This window comes from Dermacentor andersoni, chromosome 10 (assembly GCF_023375885.2).
Source record: "Dermacentor andersoni chromosome 10, qqDerAnde1_hic_scaffold, whole genome shotgun sequence".
Lineage (NCBI taxonomy): Eukaryota > Metazoa > Arthropoda > Arachnida > Ixodida > Ixodidae > Dermacentor > Dermacentor andersoni.
This window is the reverse complement of record NC_092823.1, coordinates 132781081-132802729: the sequence shown is the minus strand read 5'-3', so window position 1 is coordinate 132802729 and position 21649 is coordinate 132781081. Positions and strand designations below refer to the sequence as shown.

Here is a 21649-nt window from a genome sequence, read left to right as displayed (position 1 = left end):
TTCAATTCGCTTCCGACGCGCCTTTCATTTTTAAATTCTTAGCTCAAATTATGTGGGACAGCCTTTGGACCGTTGACCATTACATCGGCAATCTACAGGTTAGCAGGGGTAAGGTTAAGGGTTAAGAAAAGAGCAGATTGATTGAGGGAACAAACGCGAGTTATTATCTTAGTTGAAATCAAGAAAAAGAAATGGGGCATGGGCATGACGTGTAATGAGGAGGGAAGATAACCGGTGGTCATTAATGGTGACGGACTGGATTCCAAGGGAAGGGAAGCGTAGCAGGGGGCGGCAGAAATTTAGGTGGGCGGATGAAATTAAGAAGTTTGCTGGGACAACATGGCTACAATTAGTACATGGCCGGCGTAGTTGGACAAGTATGGGAGAGGCCTTTGCCCTGCAGTGGGCGTAACCAGGCTAATGATGATGATACAAGTTATCGGTGCAGGCTTATAAATTAAAGCTCCAAGCATCAGCAGAGAATAATGGCATATTGGGGGAACTTCAGAATGGCTTCAGAATTGGTAGGCGTCTGGATGATGGCTTATTTAGCCTAACTCAGTGTATTAAAACAACCAGAGAAGAAATTAGGCTGCTATATTTGGTTTCTTAGACATTACTGGAGCGTATGACAGCGTAAACCGCAACATATTGCAGGATATTCGGCAAAGGGAAGGCTTAGGCAACGACTGTATACAGCTTTTGATGAAGATTTACCTAAGAAAACACAGTTTGCGCTTGATGCGAATGGATTAGGAGCGATGGAGAAAGTTGATATCAACAAGGGACTTAGACTGTGGTGCCCTCTCTTCCCGCTGCTTTTTATGATCTATATGATAATAATGGAAAAAGCGCTAGATGGAAGCAATGCCGGGTTTAAGCTGTCATACAAACAGGAGGGTACAGTAGAATAGCAGCAGCTTCCAGGTTTGTCTCATGCGGAGGAAATCGTGTTGCTAGCTATGAAGCAAAGGAATATGCAACTTCTGGGTAATATCTGCGAACAGAAAGGCGAGAACTTGGGATTGAAATTTAGCGTTAAAGAATAAGGTGTTGGGGTATTCAATGAAAATAGACAACGCGTATGTAGTGTCCATAGAGGGCCAGTAAATACGTAGGGTAAAAGGATACCAATACATTGGTATATAGATAAACCAAGGCAATAGACATACGTAATCACAGGAAAAAAGAATAACAGCAAAGGGGCAGAGAAATGCGGCCATGATGAAACACAGAGCGCTATTGGGATACAATAGACAGGAGATGCTCCGGGTAAGTGGAAAGGTGTAATGGTTCCAGTACTTACATTTGTGGATGCGGTCGTTTCATTGAAGTCATGAAAACAATCTGGGCTCCATGGCAACAAAAGGTTAGGGGGACGCCTAGCATTGGGCGCTCACGGGTAGACTAGAAACGAAGCTGTGCAGAATGCTATGGGCTGTACAAGTTTTCAAGCGAGCGAAGCTCAGAGTAAAATTGATTATCAAGAACGACTGAGGAATATGGAAGGAAGTAAATGGTCTGGGAGAGTGTTCACATACTTGTAAAGGAAAATTGATTGAAAGTGGAGGAGAATAACTGGGAAGCTTACCAGCAAGCAAGCGGTCGATAGAATAAGTAACATGCCCATAAAGAAAGTCTGACGCAAAGATAGAGAGGCTGAGAGAGTCTCATCTGGGCGGCAATGGAAAAGAAACCTATTATGAGTAACTGCTTAAGAGGAAAAAATCAAATTCAGGAAAGAAACAATTTATGATAGCTCTTAAGTTTTTGAAGCGAGATCAAGATGCCTTTGAATGCGCGCACCTATAAAACGATACAGAACGAAGAAGAAGCATGTGCTTGGCTGCAGTAAAGCTAGAGAAACGATGGAGCATGTTTTCTTAGAATATGAAGATATCTGCCCAGCGGTCGATTTATGTTCATCTGGCCTCCTTGATGCCCTTGGTTTCAGCGAAAGCAGGGGAAAAGTAAACATGTCCGCAATATAGGTTAACAAGAGGCGGTAGGAGGTTTGGTGGCAGAAAAGTAGGGAAGCGACAAACAATGGAGGCCTACAAAAACCAAGCTGCCAATAGGGTTTTGAAAGTTTGATGATGCGAATTCTTTGAGTTTATTTAAACATAGGTAGAACATTGTATAAAATAATAACAGCTTTGTGGTGGCACCCTAAGCTTAGTTTTAAAGGGACCCATCCATTCATCAAGTCGAGGTGGAGAGTTGAGTGGATTAACGTTCTAGAATACAGGAATTAATGATTGGAGAGTGTCGCTTCTCTCTCCTTAAGCTTTCGCCAAACTGTGTATTTGCACAATTTGCCTTCAATTCGCATTTGCACTGCTTACTGTTCAATGAAGATGTAATAATAGAGCTCAATTTCATTTCTCCGTTTCCTTATCCCATTTGACTGCTCATTTCTTAAAAGTCCAAGCTTGACATGATCTTGATTCCCGTTTTGTGGTAAAGCAAGGCCCATTTGATCACCAATGCCTGCTACACGTTTTTGTTATCCCGGAAGAAGCGCCACAAAGTTCCCGAACCTGTTCCCCCACGGTCACAACGAGACACTAGCACAGCACTCTTGCTTCCTAATGTGATGGGCATTCTTGGCCCGGTATTGTAGGATGCTCCACCACGCGACATTCCACCTGGACTCGGGAAAGTTGATGGCCGTTCCGTCCCCGTCGCTGAGCTACACAGACACTCCACAATAATAACTGAGATGCGTACTGTCTTCTTAGATTGAGTGTAGGGTTGCGGTGATTTGGGCTTAAGAGAATGAAGTGAAGTAAAAGCTTTTAGTCGAGGATTCTTTGAGAATATAATGGTTACTACTTACCCTACTTCAAGGCTTCTATCATATTATTTCTAGCCGGTTTGCTCGGGTAGTTTTTTTAATAATTCCCGCAGAACCCTTCGCACGATGGATGTCGACGTTAATGCGGTCAGCATTCACACAGTGTAGTACCACAGGGTACCGCCAACGCCGAAACGTGCATGCAGCCTTGTTCCTACGTCGGCCTATCCACTGCACCCCCTGCGTCATCTGTCGGTTCCGCCGTAAGGACTGCGCGTTGCGCGTGTTCATTTCCGCATGAAAATTGCCGAAATTTAAAGAATTAATTTTGCCATTGTAGAACGGCACCTACTCAGTGGCACATACTTGGTTAACCAATTAGACATCAAAAAGGTTCATTGAAGATTTCTCTTAATGAACGCCCTTAAGAAAGAAGAGGGAAGCGCAAGTTAAGAAGAGACGGTGCGTCTGTGAACTTGTGTTTTTCAAGTTGTGTTGCCGTCTTGCTTTTTCGTATGGTGTTCTTAAATCAGTGTTTTCTTAAAACAAATCAAAATATACGAACTAGCCCCATTTAGTGCTCAGTTCATTGAAAAATGCGAAAACACCCATGTACTTAGATTTATGTGCACGTTAAAGAACCCCAGGCAGTCAAAATTTCCGGAGTCCTCCACTACGGCGTGCCTCATAATCAGAAAGTGGTTTTGGCATGTAAAACCCCATAATTTATTTTTTTTAGTTCATTGAAAAGCGGCAAAGAAATACTGGCCCGTACTCAGTGACGCATGCTGGTATCAGGGTGATTCATTAAAGAGGAGCACCGACTGAGTGGCACATACCAAATGCTCCAACTCCGCGTCATATAGGTCAATTGAACAGCGTACATACCCAGTCCCAACGAACCCCTTTGGCGCTGCCAGACCCATGACGGCGCCAAAGAGGTCGGTCGATGAGCAACACATGGGTACAGGACACCAGATACCCATTGACCAAAGTTGGTCTCATGGTTGGTTTTGAACCCTGTCCTGTCAGTACACCAGCGTGATGCGCTATCCATCCATTACAGCATGGACTAACCATCACCAAGGTTGCCGGAAAAATACCTTGGGCTACGATTGTAGCGCATGCAGACGAGAACGCAAGAAAGCACCCGAAAGACAGAGACATGGCGCTAACTTCTAACAATATGTTTTATTTCCGGGTACTATGCCCTACGTATGCCCTATGACTGAAGCATCAGGAAAGACGTGCATTAGCATAATCACTTATTATAGTAATAAAAACAAATTTGACGCTAAATCTTGACGCTAAATCTGACAGGAGTTGCACCATGCTGGCACTCATAGGTTGAGTTCATGCGCAGAAATTCCAATTCTTCATTTCACAATGTAATAAAAGTCTTGCCAACGCCTGCATCACCTTTCATGGTGACCCAGCTGCTTCAATAATAAGGCGAGTTATTTCGCGCCTGATTTTGCCTAGAATTATAGTATTGTCAAAATACGGACTGCAGTGCAGTGCAGGCGAATGCCTTAGCTCGAGCGCATAACCAACCGAGCGGGGCCAAAGTAATCGGCTCATCAATCTCCACCGTTTACCTTTGTGCCCTTGTTTTCCAGTTACGGTGAAAGCCTCGAGATTCAGCGGCTCAACAGCAGAATTTATCCACCCCCTCACAAAAAGCTCAGCACAGAAGACGCACTACCACTCAGACTTATAGAAAAAAAAAAAACAGATTATCAGACCTGCTCAGGTACAATAAAATATATCCCCTAACGTATCGCGGCATCTGCCCCTAGTGCGGCAACAGACGCCCTACACTCCTCCACATCTCGTGGGGGTGCGGGCGCAAACGTCAACACTTAAAGAAGCCTACCACGTCATTTCAGCAGTGGGAGGTACAACTGACCGGCGATAGTATGGCGGGTCAAAAAGCACTCGTCCGGCATGTTCGTCGAGCAGCCATGGAAAGGGGAGTCCTGGAATGAGGACTCAACCTACTCCACCTCAAGAGAAACGACCTTGATAGTTTTAATGAATACTTTTTTCCTCTCTTTCCTAAGCAGTTACTCATGGTAGGTTTCTTTTTCATTGCCGCCACTTATTACATCATCCCAGCCTCTGCGACTTTCTGTTTGGCATTATTTGTTCCATGTTGCTCACCATACCAGTCGCGTACTTGCTGCTAAACTTCCTAGTTCCTTTACTCCACTGTGAATCAGGGTTCTTCCTGCACAAATATCTGGAGATTCTTCCACACCAGTCACTATCATCTATATTTCTCAGTCATTCTTCATGATAAATTTTATTCTGAGTTTCCCTTACTTCAAGACTTATCCAGTCAAAGTCACCCTGCACATCTTCATTTGTAGTCTTCTGGTGAGCGCACAATGCGAGGCGTCCCACTGACCTTTGGTTGCCAGAGAATCTTGATTGTACCCCTGATTTCAAGCCAACAACCGCATTTAGAAACGTAAGTCCTAGAACCATTACACCTTCCACATACCTCGGAGCACCTCGTACCTATTGTATCTCCATAGCGCTCTGTGTTTCAGTGTGGCCGCACTTCTCTTCCTCTTTACTGTTATTGATCTTTTCCAGTGTTTCAATATATCTATTGCCTTGATTTATCCATATGCCAAGGTATATATAATCTTTCAAGCAAGAGATTTACTGACCCTGTTCTGACACTGTCTGTTCACAGTTTTCATTGACTATCATAACACCTCATTTTAACGCAATATTTTTAACTTAAATTCTCGCCTTTCTGTCCACAGATATTAGCCACGCGTTGCATGTCACTTAGCTTGTTAGCTAGCAACACAACGTCGTCCGCATAAAAAAACCTGGAAGCTTCTGCTCAACTACTGTATCCGCCTATTTGAACGGGCGAGCGATTAAACTCGATATTACTTCCCTCTATAGCGCTTTCCATCCTCGCCATGTACATCATAAACAGCAGTGGTGATAAAGGGCACCCCTGCCACAGTTCCTCGTTGATATCAACTTTCTCCTCAGTCCCCATCCTCTCCCATTCAACACAAACGGTATTTTTAAAGTAAATCTCATCCAAAAGCTGTAGGAAATCGTCGACTAAGCCTACCCTTTTAGGAATACCCCACAAAACGTAGCGCTCTAGGTTGTCATACGCTCCTGTAATGTCTAAAAAGGCAACATATAATGATCTGCTTTCTACTGTTGGTATTTCAATACATTTAGTAAGAATGAATAAGTTTTCATCTAAACGCCTACCTTTTCTGGCGCCGTAGTTCTCCCAAAATGCCACTATTCTCGGCCCATGCTTGCAGCTTTAATATTGATTGCCTGCATTGCTAGCCTGTATATTACCGATGTGATGGCCAGTGGTATACACGAGCGAATTCTATCTTTCTCCCCCTGAGCTTTATAAATCAAATTCATTCTAATTTTTCGCCAACTGTCTGGTTTTCGTCTATTTTTAATGTTTTTTTCTACTGCTTCCAACTGAGGTTCCTTACGTTTTGTGCCTAGTTTATTAATCAGCCAAACGGGCACCTCGTTTAGTTTTGTGGCTGCGCACTTCGAAATTTTCTCTTCGGCTTTCTTCCAGTTGAATTTTGTCAGCACGTGCTCATTTTTCGTTTAGTTCGCTATCATGCTCTTTTTTCCCTCCGAAACAACCTCGTCATTGCCTTGGAAAGATTGGCTGTTACTTTTCGGATATAATTTGATGCCGCGCAGCCTTCTAGTTGGTCTCCATCTTCGTCTAGGATACGTTATTGTGTTGTCCCAGACTTCCTGCCTAATAAGTTTAGGTGGTTCCAAAATATTCTAGGTGTGGGCTTCTGTCTCTCACGTATTTGTGATAAGCGAAATTCACTTTCAATTTTTACCTTTGCTTGAACCAGTCTTTTAACCATAAATTTTTTCTGACGGCATATTTCCTATTGCCTATCTACTTCACCCTGCGGCAACGACGCCTTTTTTGACTGCATATGCTCTCGTGATGCCTTCTGTCGTTCGGCGATCGCTTGTCCTATCTCCCTGTGCCATCAGATTATGTTTTTTTCCCTTTCAATCAAGCATGTTGCTTCTCTTTCCATATTTCTTTCGTAATTACACTTAGAAGCTTACTATACTAACACTCTTTCTTAGGCCATTTGTGAAGTTCTTTCTCCACTTGTCTGACAATATGCGTTATTTGTTCAATGTTTAAATTTGGACTGACCATTCCTCGCTCCTTGCTCTCTTTCCCAATTACATATCCCATATTCAAAATTATGAGTTTATGGTTCCTCCCTATCCTGCTATACCCTTCCTCGTCAGTGACTATTTTTCTGAAATCATTTATTCTTTTTGCCGTCAGGCAGTAATCAATGGTCGATTGCCTGTTTCCAACTTCCCGTGTGTTCAGCCCATCATAATTAGGCCCTGTATTCATTACAACGAGGTTATGTTGCTTACAGAGATGTAGCATTGATTTTCTGTAGTTGTTGGAATAACCAACTAGATCTGTATGTGGACATTCATGTCACCTACCAGGAGGATTTCGACATCCTTCTCGAAACCCTTAATATCAGCACTTACGCATAGCAATAACACTTGATTCTTCTCAGTGCAATAATTTCCGGTCCAGAAATACGTTACGCCCAGCCTAGTTGTCTGATTAATGTGGCGAATTTAGCTTGTTGCTAAATCTATGAAAAGGGCGGCAGCTTTAAAACGAAAGACACGGATGCAGACAAGAGGACAAGGACGAGCACTGAACTTCCAACAACAAATTGTGAATGGTTCACGAAGATACACGTGCAGTGCGATCCAGGGGTTATCAGCTGCGCATGCGCAAACACCTGTATGCCAGCTCTTTGTCTACAAGGGTGATTGATGTAAGTTATGCCGATTCATCCCTCCCCAAGTCTAGAGATCCTTTCAGATTCTGTGATTTCCCGTGCCAGACGCGTTTTAGTCCTCTTGATAACGGAAGTGTTTTCAAGGTTGGGCGAACAGTCCTTGAAAGTCAGACAATTACTTGCCAGCTAACCTTCAAAATCCTTTCCTTCTAGCTCATTTTTTATGTTATTTGCGTGCTCCCTTGACATATATCTTTAACACATCACCCAGCCTGATCAAAGTAAACTTTCCGGCTCTTTACAGGAGGGTGTCTATGAAGTTTCTATTAGGTGCGGAAAAGTGTACGTTGGCCAAACTGGTAGATTTGTTAACGATAGGTTAAGGGAGCACGCAAACAACGCGAAAGTGCGCCAGGAGGAAAAGATTTTGAAGGTTTGCTGGCAAGTTATTGTCTTCCTTGCGAGGACTGTTTGCCCAACCTTGAAAACGCTTACGTATCAAGTGCAGTAAAGCCCGTCTGACAAGGGAGATCGCAGAATCTGTACGAATTTCTAGACTTCGGGAGGGATGTATCAGCATTCTATCCATCACCTTCGCAGACAAAGAACTGGCAGATTTACGCCTGCACGCATGATAACCCCTGGTTCCGATAGCACGTATATTTTCGTGAACCATTCGAAATTTGTTGCTGGAAGTTCAGCGCTCGTCCCTGTCTTCTTGTCTCCGCCCGTGTCTTTCCTCTTGTGCTGCCGCCTATTCAAGTTTTCTTCCGACTCAATGTGCATGATAATTAAAGATGTTGTTGACATTTTGAATTTACAATCTTCCATTTGGGTCCCTGATTAGTGAGTATTGCGACTCCCCCTCCTTCCCTTTCTGATTTAATTTTGTTGCATCCTTCGCCAATATAATTCTTAATCACTGGAGTCCATTCTGAGTCTCTAAGGTGCGTTTCTGCAACCGCATACACCCCTATATGTTCCCTATTTAACTGCTGCTCTATCCCTACCCCCTTTTTATTTTTTCTGCCGCCCTGCATGTTTATGTAGCCTATTGCATGTGAGCTCTATTTTTTGTTTTCTTCCTTTTGCTGTTATTGACGGCGATGCCATTATGAGGTTTCCTTAGGGGACCTTTTTCATTACTACTTCTGGCTCATGAGCGCCCATGAGCTCCCCAAAAAGCGACTGCGCGCATAGCAAGTCGCCCACCCACTTATCGTGCAAGCCTGTGACTGAAGTGTATCCCGTCTCGTTGAAACTACCATACCTTCTCTCATACTTTCAAGGATGGATGGATGGATGGATGTTATCAGCGTCCCCTCTGGAACGGGATGGTGGGTTGCGCCACCAAGCTCTTGCTATTATACTGCCTAATGTCCTACCTAAGTTAAACAATAAAAAAAAAAAATTAACATTATGAACTCCCACACCCAAATTTTCTGATCCCCTATTGCTAACTGTGCTTTTGTACGTCTCCGTTTTTTGTCGTTTCCCTACTTTTCGGCCACCAATCCTCCAATCGCCTCTTACTAATGCCTACTGTTCACATGTTCACTTTTCCACTGCTCCCGCTCAGCCCAAGGGCTTCAAGGAGGCCAGTGGTGCCTAAATCGACCGCTGGGTAGACGCCTTCACAGTCTAATAAAACATGCTCCATAGTTTCCCTAGCTTTACCGCAGCAAGCACATGCTTCTTGTTCCTTCTTATATCTCGCTTTATAGGTGCGTGTTCTAAGGCATCCCGATCTCGCTTCGAAAAGTAATGAGCTTCCCTTTGAGTTATCATAAATTGTTTCTTTCCTGATTTCGTTTTTTCCTCTTAAATAGTTATTCATGGGAGGTTTCCTTTCCATTGCCGCCACCCATGAGATTATTTCAGCCTTTCTGACTTTCCGCTTGACCGTCTTTGTTGCAGTGTTGCCCATCCTACAGGCCACATACTTGCTGGTAAGCTTCCTAGTTCTTTTCCTCCACTGCGAAATAATGTTTTTCCTGTACAAATACCTGAACACTCTCTCAGCCCATTTACTTTCTTCCATATTCCTCAGGCGTTCTTCATACTCAATTTTACTGCGAGCTTCCCTCACTTCAAAACTAGTCCAGCCCATATCACCCTGCACAGCTTCATTTGTAGTCTTCCCGTGATCACCCAATGCGAGGCGACCCACTGACCTTTGGTTCCCATCGAGTCCTGATTGTACCCCTGATTTAAAGCAAACAACCGCATTTCCAAAAGTAAGTCCTGGAACCATGGCCCCTTTCCACATGCCTCGGAACACCTCGTACCTATTGTATCCCCATTACGCTCTGTGCTTCATTATGGCTGCATTTCTCTTCCCCTTCACTGTTATTGTTTTTTCCTGTGTTTCCATATATCTATTGCCCTCGTTTATCCATATACCAAGGTATTTGTATTCTGTTATCCGAAGTAGTTCCTGGCCCTGTATCTCCACTGTCTGTTCACTGTTTTCATTGAATACCATAACACCCGATTTTCTAACACTAAATTTAAAACCTAAATTGTTGCGTTCCTGTTCACAGGAAGGATGCGCGGAGGTGAGCGCAGCAAGGATGCGCAGATGTGAGCGCCACCTGGTGGTGTTGCAAGAAACCGAGCGGTGCGCTAGTAAGACCACATCAACTCCCGGGAAGTCGGGAAAAGAGGTAAAGAAAGTTTTGTGAAGTTAGCGACGTGTCTGTGTCGTTGGTGTGCCTTCTTGAGTTCTCGTCTGTACCCACTAAAATCGTATTCTTAGTTGCCCCGCCAACAAGCCCGCATTGCGGCTCCACAGAGAACGGTTAGACACAGACACAAAGTCAACCTCCGCAAACTGCGTGGAGGTACCCAAAGAATAATAATCTTATTAAGACGAAACACTTTAAAACTTCGATAGTGGTCAGTATAGAACCTGGGCCGCCGAGCATACCAGCCCGATGGTGTATGCTCTTCTTCGCGATCGGGTGACGAGGGTTGAATGTTAACGCGACAAGCGTTCTTTGGGGAACTTCAGGCACTTTCACGGTACTGTCTTTCTGCCTAATCTTTTTGCTGCCAACTAGCGTTACTCTCAAGTTTTGCGTACACTCCTAAACAACATTGCACCCTTTGGGTGCTATCTTGCCACTCAACAATAACCGTCACCTGTCTTGGCCGCATTTCATTTCTTTAACGCTGCGAGCCCAGTACTTCCTGGTCACGAACAGGATACGCGTTATCAGCATGACAAGAGCATTCTTGACAGGAAAAAACGAGCTCAGCGTTTTCAAGAAAGGAAACGCATGCAAGACTGATGATTATTATTGTGTGGCAAATATACACCCCAAAGGGTGTATGGCGTGTGAGAATAAGAGTACTTGTGAGTGTTATTATGGCTGAGATTGTGGCGTATTGATTTATTATGATTCGTTCGGACTGAATGTCTCAATGGCGCTTGAATGTATATTGCTTACTGTAACATATAAGAGTTGTGACAAAGTAAATATAAAAATTTTATCTGGGAACCATTCTGCGCTGAGCTAGTGGTTGGATGTTAGCCTTGATACGCAGGCTCGTTATGCTCCTTTGACGTGAATATTACGAATATGTGAATCTCAATGCTAAGTTTTGTGTGCTTTCTTGTTATTCGGTTAAATACTTTTGGTGCAGAGCCAAAATTATGTCAGCATGCTGTAAAGCGGTGTCTAATGAGAGTTCTGCACGCATTTCACACTAGGAGGTGCGTTTCTAAGTTTTCTCCTCAAGAACGCAGTTTACCTAGAGCCTCCATATATATTATATATATCAGGTTCCCAGTTTAATTTTGGTCTAAAATGAACCCCAGAATATGCCACCTCATCGGATTTTCTGCGCGAGATATAATTTATTGTGTACGTAAACTGGAGCGCATTTTTCTTGTCTGTAAAGGAGATACTGGGAGTTTTTGTTACATTCAATTTCATCCCCCCTTTGTTGCACGAATGTTCTATTGAAGCTAACGAATTGTTTAGTTTTATTCCTCTTGGCTATTTATTGTTCTGTACAGTAAGATATCGTCGGCGAATAAGGGCACTTGAATAGGCAGCTGAACGCGTAATCGAATATCATTGAGGTAAATTAGGAAAAGGAAGGGCGCAAAAAACGAACCTTGTGGCACACCAGAAAAGACGTTAAGATAATTAGACATACTGTCGCTCAAAGCTACGTATTGCCTTCTATTTTCGAGGTAGATATTAATGTATGAAACTGGTTTCGCGTGTATACTAATGGCACTTAGTTTAGTAATAGGATCTAGATGATGCCTTTCAAAAATTTAAGAAATTAGTGTCTATTTGGCTTCTATTATTTATTGCGGCAGCTATATGATAGGTTATCCGAGCCAACTGAGTTGTTCTAGATTAACCGGAACGGAATCCATGTTGCCCGCTGTATCATAGGTTAGTGTTCTCTAAATGCAATATTATGACCTTATAAATGATATGCTCGCACGATATACTGCACGCACATGATAATGAAACTGGTCTGTAGTCCTTTACGTCGAGTTTAGAGTCAGATTTGTGCACACGTATTGCCTTGACCATTCACCTGTGGTTAGGTATTACTGAAGTTTCCAAAGATCGCCTGTAAATTATATATAAGTATTTATCGATCCAAACGGCACGTATTCGAGGAAATGCGTTTGTTATGAAGTCGGGGCCGCAGGGTTCTTTACATACAGTTTGTGCAAGAGGCGAAAAATTTCCTCTTGATCGATATCTATTTCAGGCATCGGATTGTCGAACTGACAGCATGGAGAGGGGCCGTTAAAGGTCGTTCTGGTAAGCACGGATTAAAACAAATTAATAAAATGTGCTTGCTATGACGTCAGGCTGAATAACAGCTTCGTTAGAAACAGTAAACTGCGATACAATGTGCTGCTCCCTCGATCGGTAGCACCAGAAATATTTTGGTTTATTCGTGATGTAAGAAGGCAGACTAACTGTGCAAAAAAAATTTTCCTTGGCCCTTTAGATCTTGTAGCATGCATACGAGATTCTGTAGGTAACACATAGTTTTATTCTTGCGCTCCTTAATTTTCCGTTTTAAGTGTAATATTTCGCGCGATACCCGAGCATAACGTTTGTTAATCGTTTCTTTCTGGAGGGAATGTAGTTTTATTAACAAAAATACAATGTCCTTAAAACGTAACCATAATTCATTTACATCATAATGTAATAAAAACTGCAGAACACAGGCGTTCAAATAGTCTGAGATGGCATTGTCATCTGATCTTTTGCAAACAGTGATAACAGAAACCGATCAATTCATCCGCTCATGGTTTCCTTAAATTGGGCAGGTGAATGCGTTCATTTTATGGGCCTAAATGCCATTTTCAATATTTAAAGTGTTATTCTGAAATAGACTGTTTATGAACATTAGACCAAGCACACAACATGGCGGACCACTTATTCCAGCCGGTTGGTAAACTAACTGGTCTAAAGAGAAAGTTCGCAGTTCCGCCCGAAAGGAAAAGCACCGATTGTGACAGCAAATTAGTAGATTGCTGTACGAAGCAAGGATAGTAGTTTTATAGGCTATAGAAAATTGGAAACATTCACTTACAAACTCAACTAACAATTATAGAATATGTAAACGTGACTCAACGAGGACGTAGAAAGAAACAGACACACAAATACAGCACTGTCTTTGTGTGTCTGCTTCTTTCTACGTCCTTATTCAGTCGCGGTTACATAATCTATCATGAATTCAAGCCCGTCAACGTGTTTAAACTAAATTACCCAGCATGGCGTCACGTGCGCACAGATAAACATGGGCACATCTCGCTCGATGACAGCGGAAACTGTCTGTAAAAACGCTGGAGTTAGGAATCGCGGCCGCGAGCCAGTTGTCCTCCGTGTATCTGTCGCTTCAACGCCAAGAAAAAGTCGAAAGCACAGCGCATACGAACCTACCGGCACTACGCGCTCTCTGCAAGCTCCACAACTTTCCTACTGCCGTTGGAACGTTTCAAGTTATATTTAAGAAGTTAATTTATCTCTACTAATTACTCAAAGACGACGAGCAAAAAATGCTACTGTATATTTAGATAAACGCTAACATCCACGAGATTTCTGTTCTGAAGAACGCATAGGTTTTTCGAAATCTTGGTCCAAGTTAGCTGGGACACCCTCTTCTCTCTCTCTCTCTCTCTCTCTCTCTCTCTCTCTCTCTCTCTCTCTCTATATATATATATATATATATATATATATATATATATATATATATATCAGTATGAACATTAACAATACATCGTGTGAATACTATACAATAAACCTGCCAGGCGAGGATTTCGCAACAGCGCCGCTATGTGGCACTGCATGTACAAAGGGAGGCGCGCAAAAGGAACCTTGCTGCAAACACGCCTCATACATAACGCGTCCCTGCAGGAGCGAGACGTTGTCTCGCTTATCCAATTCGCATTAACGTCTACATTCACTTTGAGACGGGTTATCCCGGAATCTTTTATGACCTGTTGAGGGATTACCAGTCATAAGAGTGCGCACACATAGTGAGGTAGAGATGCATGCGGGTCACATTAAGAGGTTTAGCCGTACGTCAACCTGATAAACGCTGACGCAAGGCTAAGACTCTTTCATGAATATAAGGGGCTCAAAACGTCCGATCCACTCGGGGAATGGCGCTCTTACTTCGTAATCTTCGAGAAACGTAGCGATACCTTGGCGGAATTTGTCGAAATGGGCTGTACATTACTATCAAGTAAAACTCTTGCTTGGGCTAGTTGGTTCATGCTTGAAGTAGGTAAAGGCAAGGCGCAGAAGACCAGGACTTAGGAAGAAGAACACAAACGACAAGACGGGCGCCACTCACAACTAAGTTTATTTTCGCACCAAGCCTGCCTTATGTAGGTCATTCACGCCGACTCACGCACACAACTTTAGAAGGAAAAAAGAAAACACAGCAATCTATCGACCATTCAGGAATGTTATCTGCGCATCTATCGACAGAGCAAACAAGAACCACACGTGGATCAGCACAGGAGCCAACTGATCTAGTACAGCCTTTTTCAACGCCAACGGGGACAAAAAACCAGACATAAAAAGTACCGTCTACACTTCACTACCATTCAATCTAACCACAACATAAGACACTTCAAACGCCTAAGACCCAGTCAGTGATAAAACCCGCACGACGATGGGAATAATGACCAACGAATAACACGGAAATAGCATGAAAAATGCGTCTAAGAACAGTGTCTGCGTCAAAACTAAAATCTCTAATAGTCACTCACCTAAAAATTGATAGAACATGTAACCGCGCGAAAAAAGAACCACGCGACAAACAATGAAATGGACAGAAGTGATGATGAACTATAAAGGTCTAAGAACAGCGTCTGCGTCAAAAAAACAACAAAAGCCTAAGAGCCCCTAGAAAATCGTCAGCAAAATAAAAACTAGTTAAATAAAAGGATGACAGATGGTAAAACAAATGAAATCACTCTAACAAGAGGCCTAAATGAAACCTTCTAAAAAAGTCGTCTTGTTAGAGTGATTTCATTTGTTTTACCATCTGTCATCCTTTTATTTAACTAGTTTTTATTTTGCTGACGATTTTCTAGGGGCTCTTAGGCTTTTGTTGTTTTTTTGACGCAGACGCTGTTCTTAGACCTTTATAGTTCATCATCACTTCTGTCCATTTCATTGTTTGTCGCGTGGTTCTTTTTTCGCGCGGTTACATGTTCTATCAATTTTTAGGTGAGTGACTATTAGAGATTTTAGTTTTGACGCAGACACTGTTCTTAGACGCATTTTTCATGCTATTTCCGTGTTATTCGTTGGTCATTATTCCCATCGTCGTGCGGGTTTTATCACTGACTGGGTCTTAGGCGTTTGAAGTGTCTTATGTTGTGGTTAGATTGGATGGTAGTGAAGTGTAGACGGTACTTTTTATGTCTGGTTTTTTGTCCCCGTTGGCGTTGAAAAAGGCTTTACTAGATCAGTTGGCTCCTGTGCTGATCCACGTGTGGTTCTTGTTTGCTCTGTCGATAGCTGCGCAGATAACATTCCTGAATGGTCGATAGATTGCTGTGTTTTTTTTTCCCTTCTAAAGTTGTGTGCGTGAGTCGGCGTGAATGACCTACATAAGGCAGGCTTGGTGCGAAAATAAACTTAGTTGTGAGTGGCGCCCGTCTTGTCGTTTGTGTTCTTCTTCCTAAGTCCTGGTCTTCTGCGCCTTGCCTTTACCTACTTCAAACATTACTATCGGTGTAGAAAGCAGCCATATTTTCCCATATGCTTGAAAACCAAGCAAGATTACGGAAATGTCAGTCACGCCATCATCATCTTTATGCACCAGTGATAACCTGATAGCATCGGCATCCAGAGGCAAATATTTTTTGAGTTTCAGCAATCTAGGAAGATGGACTCCATGGTATTTTGAGGTCTTCGACATATGAAACACTGCGTTTCCCGTGGTACAAATATTTCCCTTATCTTTATTCGTTTTCACATCGAGTGTACCTTTATGAACGTTACAGAAAAATAATTCGAAGCTGGGTGCTTGAGCCATTGAGTCTTGCCAATACACTTTGATCGCGTATGTTTACTATACAATAAGTTTTGATCACGATAAATTTTATCCCACAATTTCTTATAAATGTATTATCTCAGCTTTGAGTCTTGCTAAGTGTGATCTTTTTAGTTAATGGAAGCGTATAACCGAGTGTATGTAACATTTCGAATACGTGCAAGTACCTTTTATTTACGAATAAAGATTGAGGGGGTAGTTCTGCCACCAGTGACCTCACAGACAAGTGCCGATAGGTCCGTGCTTCTGGTAGAGAGCTTCTGCTTTTGATTCAAGTGGGTCGAATCAAGCATTAAATTAAGTTGATGGCAAGACGTTCCCTTTTTTTTTACTTCGCTAGCTTACGGTTGTTCCGCAACTGTGGCTCGCTAGAGCTTGTTGGATAGTTGAAACCAGCGTGATATTTAAAAGAGTACGAGGTCACCAGCAGAGAGTTTATGGTCGTGCAAACGAAACCCATTGAATACCATCTATGAGCGTTGAATTGAGAGAAAGTATGCTCTTACTTGCAACTTGCAAACTCACCGATTTTTCGAAGATTTTATTTCCTTTTGCTTTTTGCTTTATCATCTTCCTGCAGAAATACAGCTTTCGCACTGTCTGTCCGGGAAACTTCTTGTGGTTGGTGGAGTAGTTCTTCTCATTCTGGACTTTAATGCAATCTTGTGGAAGTTTCCTGCGAGAAATAAGAGCCCGCTCTGAGCAATGTCGGAAATAACATAAAAAAACGCTGGTATATGAAACATCATTTCTAGCCCAGATGGGCATATACATGATAACTATTGTGCCAATTTAGAACCTGAATTGCATATATAGACAACAAAAGACGCACTATATGATTGCTCAGATGAATCTAGATTTTCGGGTTTCAGGCTAAAGTGCCAGTTGTCTGACAGTGAAAAGAATCTCATCTTATAGTGGACACTTCTCTGCAAATGATCAGCCTTCACACAGTGGGTTGGGTTAGGGCGTTAGTGCTATATTAGCAGATTTTACGACGTAAGATCATCGTAGTGGCCGCTGAATGCCAGATCTTTATTTTCTTCACTAAACTGTCTGCCAAGAAAGACGTCAAAAGCCCAAATTTCTTTTTACAAGCATGTTATTGTACCTGAAATACATATAGCTGACCAGATTAAAGGTTGCGCATTCAATATGGCTCATAGTAACATTATTCCAATTATATCATTGAGTATTAAAATCTCTGACGCAGCTATATGGCTATGTTCGACTTTTACACGTTTACAGAAAATGAGTCCACCGTGATAAATCTTGCGACGTAATAAATGTTTCAGATAGACCAACTTGACAGTATTGCAATAAAACGCTGGTTCTCACTTTCATATACACTGGATTAATGTGCGCTTATTTGCAATATAAAGAAACAGGCTCTATCCAGAAGTTCCTAGGTAAAGCTTGAGTATGTTCAGTCCAGAGGCATGTGCCCACGTAAATACTGGCCCACATGAAATTTCGCGGAACTTCAAGTCACATATGCCTTTTCTCTAAGCCTTTCGCTTTTTTTACAAAGCGAGTCACTATCACCACCACCGTCATCATCATCACTGAGCATAACGATAGGAGACAGGAGAGAGCAGTGTGAACAACAGAGCACATGGGGATAGCCGATAGTCTTATTGACATGAAAAGAAAGAAATCGAGCTGGGCACGTTAAGTAGGGTGTAGTGCGTAGCGCCAATAACCGATTGACCATTAGAGTTACACCACGAGTGCCATGGGCAGAGAAGTGAAGTCGAAGACAACCGAAAATTAAGTGGGTGGGGAAATTAGGAAATCTGCAGGCGCGCGTTGGAATAAGCAAGCGCAAGACATGGATAATTGAAGGTCACTGGGATCCTGCAGTAGACATTAAAGGTAGTGTGCTGCTGGTGAGGACGATGATTCTCCGAGGCACCGTGGTATTGAAAAGATCTTGAACTTTATTTTAAAATGAAACTTCCTTTGCCCTGTCCACCATTTCGCGTCTCTCGTCCCCTTATCACACAGGATATGTTTGTATATAAGATTCGCTGCTCAGGAGCGAAAGCAGATGAAGTTAGAAAAGGGAACCAGGGCTATGAAGGAAGGGAAGAAGCCAGTATTTCCCAAGGATCTACACCTACAATAAGACAGAAGAGAGAGATTGAATACGGCGGCTAAGTTGTCTTAATAAATGTTCGAAGACTCCTAGCTTCCGCGGAGTCCTACATTTTGGCACTGTAGGCTATGAACTTGAACATGTGGGTGACTTTCTACGTGAAACAGCGAGGAGGCCAGCCACTCATCATAGGCTACAAGGCGGATGGAGAGGACTTCGCTTGTGCACAATACAAGATGACCACCTCGGCTCTGCACGATGTTATCGTCGCCAGGGCCCATACTACAGTGAAAGACGTCATTGCAATAGGTGCTGCAAGAATCAACGTGGAATTGCGTGGTCGCGCCCTTTGGACAAGTCAAGGTTGTCCAGTTCACTGCAACGCAACCGTAAGCGCGCCTTCGTCTTCCATTAATCTGTCTGAGGCATGTGTCAAGTTTGCCTACAGATGAAACAAGTTCAGCAGCAGAAACATCTTATAACTGCTTTTTGCTTTTTCGAACTACAGAAGAGTTGAATCAGTAGAGGAGTCTGAGCCATTGGGCGGTATTTAGTCTAGCACTACTAGATGGCCCGACTTCTATGAGTACACTTGCGAACACAATAACTGGTGCGCCGAAAACATCGCGTATGTCACATGCGGAAGACCCTTGGTCAACATGCTGAAAAAACTGTTAAGCCTACGCATCATAGAGTACAAGCAGCAGGCATGGAAAGTATGGATACAGAGCTTTCTGTATGTAATTAGCGGAAATGCACTTCGCTTGTGGGACAAGATTATGGTTTTTAACCAGAAAGTTGAGAGTATCTTTATTACTTTTCTGGAAAGCACTGGCTATTGCCAATAGCGGACCTCTTGCTTCTCGAGTGATCAGTGGTGCCAACTGTGATGCTGAGAACGAGACGTGAATGTCATGCGCAAGTTCAAATAAGGACCCCTTTCACCGTAGGTGACTCTGCATTTATTGAATTATGTCACCATCAGACTTTGGGTTCCTCGCCTGTATACTACCGACAACCATGTATCTTGAATGAACAATTAACTGTAAGTGAAAGTGAATTTATCATCTGCTGTCGGACCACATGTGCAACAACAGGACAGGTGATTGACAAATCGGTTATTGAAAAAGTGCGCAGTAACGCAATGTGCGTGCATCCTTGCAAAACTGCAATTTCACAAAAGGAGATCTACCGATTGCGAGGAAACAATTACGAACTCACATTGCAATGACGATAAAGTAATCAGACAAGACGACAGTGTATTTGTAGTTAAGACAGACACTTTTTACCCATGCTTGTAAATGCCCGGGAATGACCCTATTCGTGTACACTGGCGCATCAGACAGCCTCATGAGTGCAAGGATTGCAAACGAGAAGATTATAAACACTGGAAAGGCGACAGCCGTCTCTATTGTGTCCGTTGTTTTGCGCTAAGCAAATTAATTATGGATTCGCACGAACTAGCCCATCAAGGCATTGTGCCGGCCTGTAAAGGTAGTTTGGGTCTGCATCTATGATGGAACCTTGCAGGAGTTGAAACGGCGGAAAGACGCAAGCGTTCAATTTAGATGTTTGTTATAGTATGGGGTTGAGTTTGATTTTTTTCGTATCACGACCAGACGCCAAGCTTCTAAATATAATCACATTGTTAGCCGCTGTGGCTGCTTAGTGGCTATGGTGTTGGGCTGTCAAGCATGAGATCGCGGGATTGAATCCCGGCCACGGCGGCCGCATTTCGATGGGGGCGAAATGCGAAAACACCCGCGCACTTAGATTAAGGTGCACGTTAAAGAACCCCAGGTGGTACCAATTTGAGGAGCCCCACACTACGGCGTGCCTCATAATGAGATGTCGGTTTTGGCACGTAAAACACGATAATATATTTTTGAAATTTTTAATTATATTGTGGAATGACTTGATCCCTACGGATGAACAAATCAGAGACGGAACAATAATGGAGAAAAGAAGGAGAATCCTGTCATATTCTGAAGATGTTGAGTCCAAGTTTTTAAAACAAATACGTGTAGGAGCATATCAACCAGCAGATACAACTGCTATAGGGGCCCTATAAGGCATAACTATTGCAATATATTTTTACTTCAATCTCCTGACGTCAAGTCTGCGTAACCGCCGACGCAAGCATCAGGCGGTCACCCGCAGGGTTGTTTGAACAGACCAATCAAACACTCTCCTCGTTTATAGGAGATCACTTTTGTTTGCTGCAAAAACAAATAACATTACCTACGCTGAGCGGCTTGTCTTATCTAATTCGCTGACAACAGGCGAGGATCACGTTCAAGTGGAGAGAGATTCGACGGTGCCGAGCCAGTGCCCTCAAAGTCGATAACCGCGTGAAGAGGTTGGTGCCGGCGTCTGCGAATGGTTCGCTTTCCCTTACTTTGCTTGAGGTGGCTGGTCGAAAATGTCTGCGGCATGCAACGAAAGATTATGACTTCCGATAAAACGGATCGTCAGCAAAGAAGCGTTCGCAGAGTGAAGTCATAAACGTGCCGAAACGTTACACGGCCATGCAAATATATTTATTGTACGCAAATCAACCTATGCTCTCTGGCAGGTGCGAGTAGCCAGTACCCGAGCGATCGGCGGCAGCCATCTTTTATTCCTTTCAGAAAGGGGCAGTCTGTGGCTATTCAGAAAATTCTTCGGTTTTGTTCAGTATCCTAATGCATCTTTAACGCGTACACGTCACTTCGACGCGGTGAGCTTTCGCGGTTCTGTGACGTCGCGTGACAGGCAGTTGAAGTGGATGCAGCCCGAAAACGTTTGACCAATAGCCGAGGGCTAACGGAGAAAAGGCGTCGACTTAGAAATAACTGTTTTTCTTCTGTTCGGTCTAATCATGTATAATCAGCGTGTACCCGTCATATTAGATGGCGAGCTATCACGGCTGTCTTGACGCCGAGTGAGAGACAGGCGAAGTGGGGGTGTTTCAAAAATGTCTTTGACCAACCACGGACGGCTGACTGCCGATTTGGAATAGAAAAGTTTGGGATAGCTTTACGTTATAGCACCCCTAATGTACCATTTGAGGTGCGAGATGTGTCCGTTGTGAGGAAGAAGCGTATTGCCTGAGTCAAAAGAGAACGTTCTGGCTACATCCAAAGCGTCAAGAAATGCTCCATTCTGGTATTATACGCCATAACCTTGACTATTTGCTTCACCAATAACTACCGTACCCAAGGAAGACGGATCACTCACTTATGCACGCACTATAGGTTAACGAACAAACGGAACTCTTCCGTTTTCCAGTGCCCCGCATCGACCAAATCATCGACGAGATTGGGGGATTTAAATGTTTCTCAAGAATATTCCTATGTATAGGGTACTCGTAGGTGCCATTCA

At 43.1% G+C, this 21649-nt stretch overlaps 1 protein-coding gene across 1 annotated transcript in view; it reads right to left on the bottom strand.

Moving 5' to 3' along the window:
* LOC129388111 (A disintegrin and metalloproteinase with thrombospondin motifs like) overlaps positions 1-21649 on the bottom strand; it is a 64800-nt gene that overhangs the window by 13632 nt on the left and 29519 nt on the right. The window contains exon 8 of the mRNA XM_072284744.1: positions 16714-16864. Coding sequence (XP_072140845.1) covers positions 16714-16864 — 151 coding nt within the window. The remainder of the gene's footprint in view (positions 1-16713; positions 16865-21649) is intronic.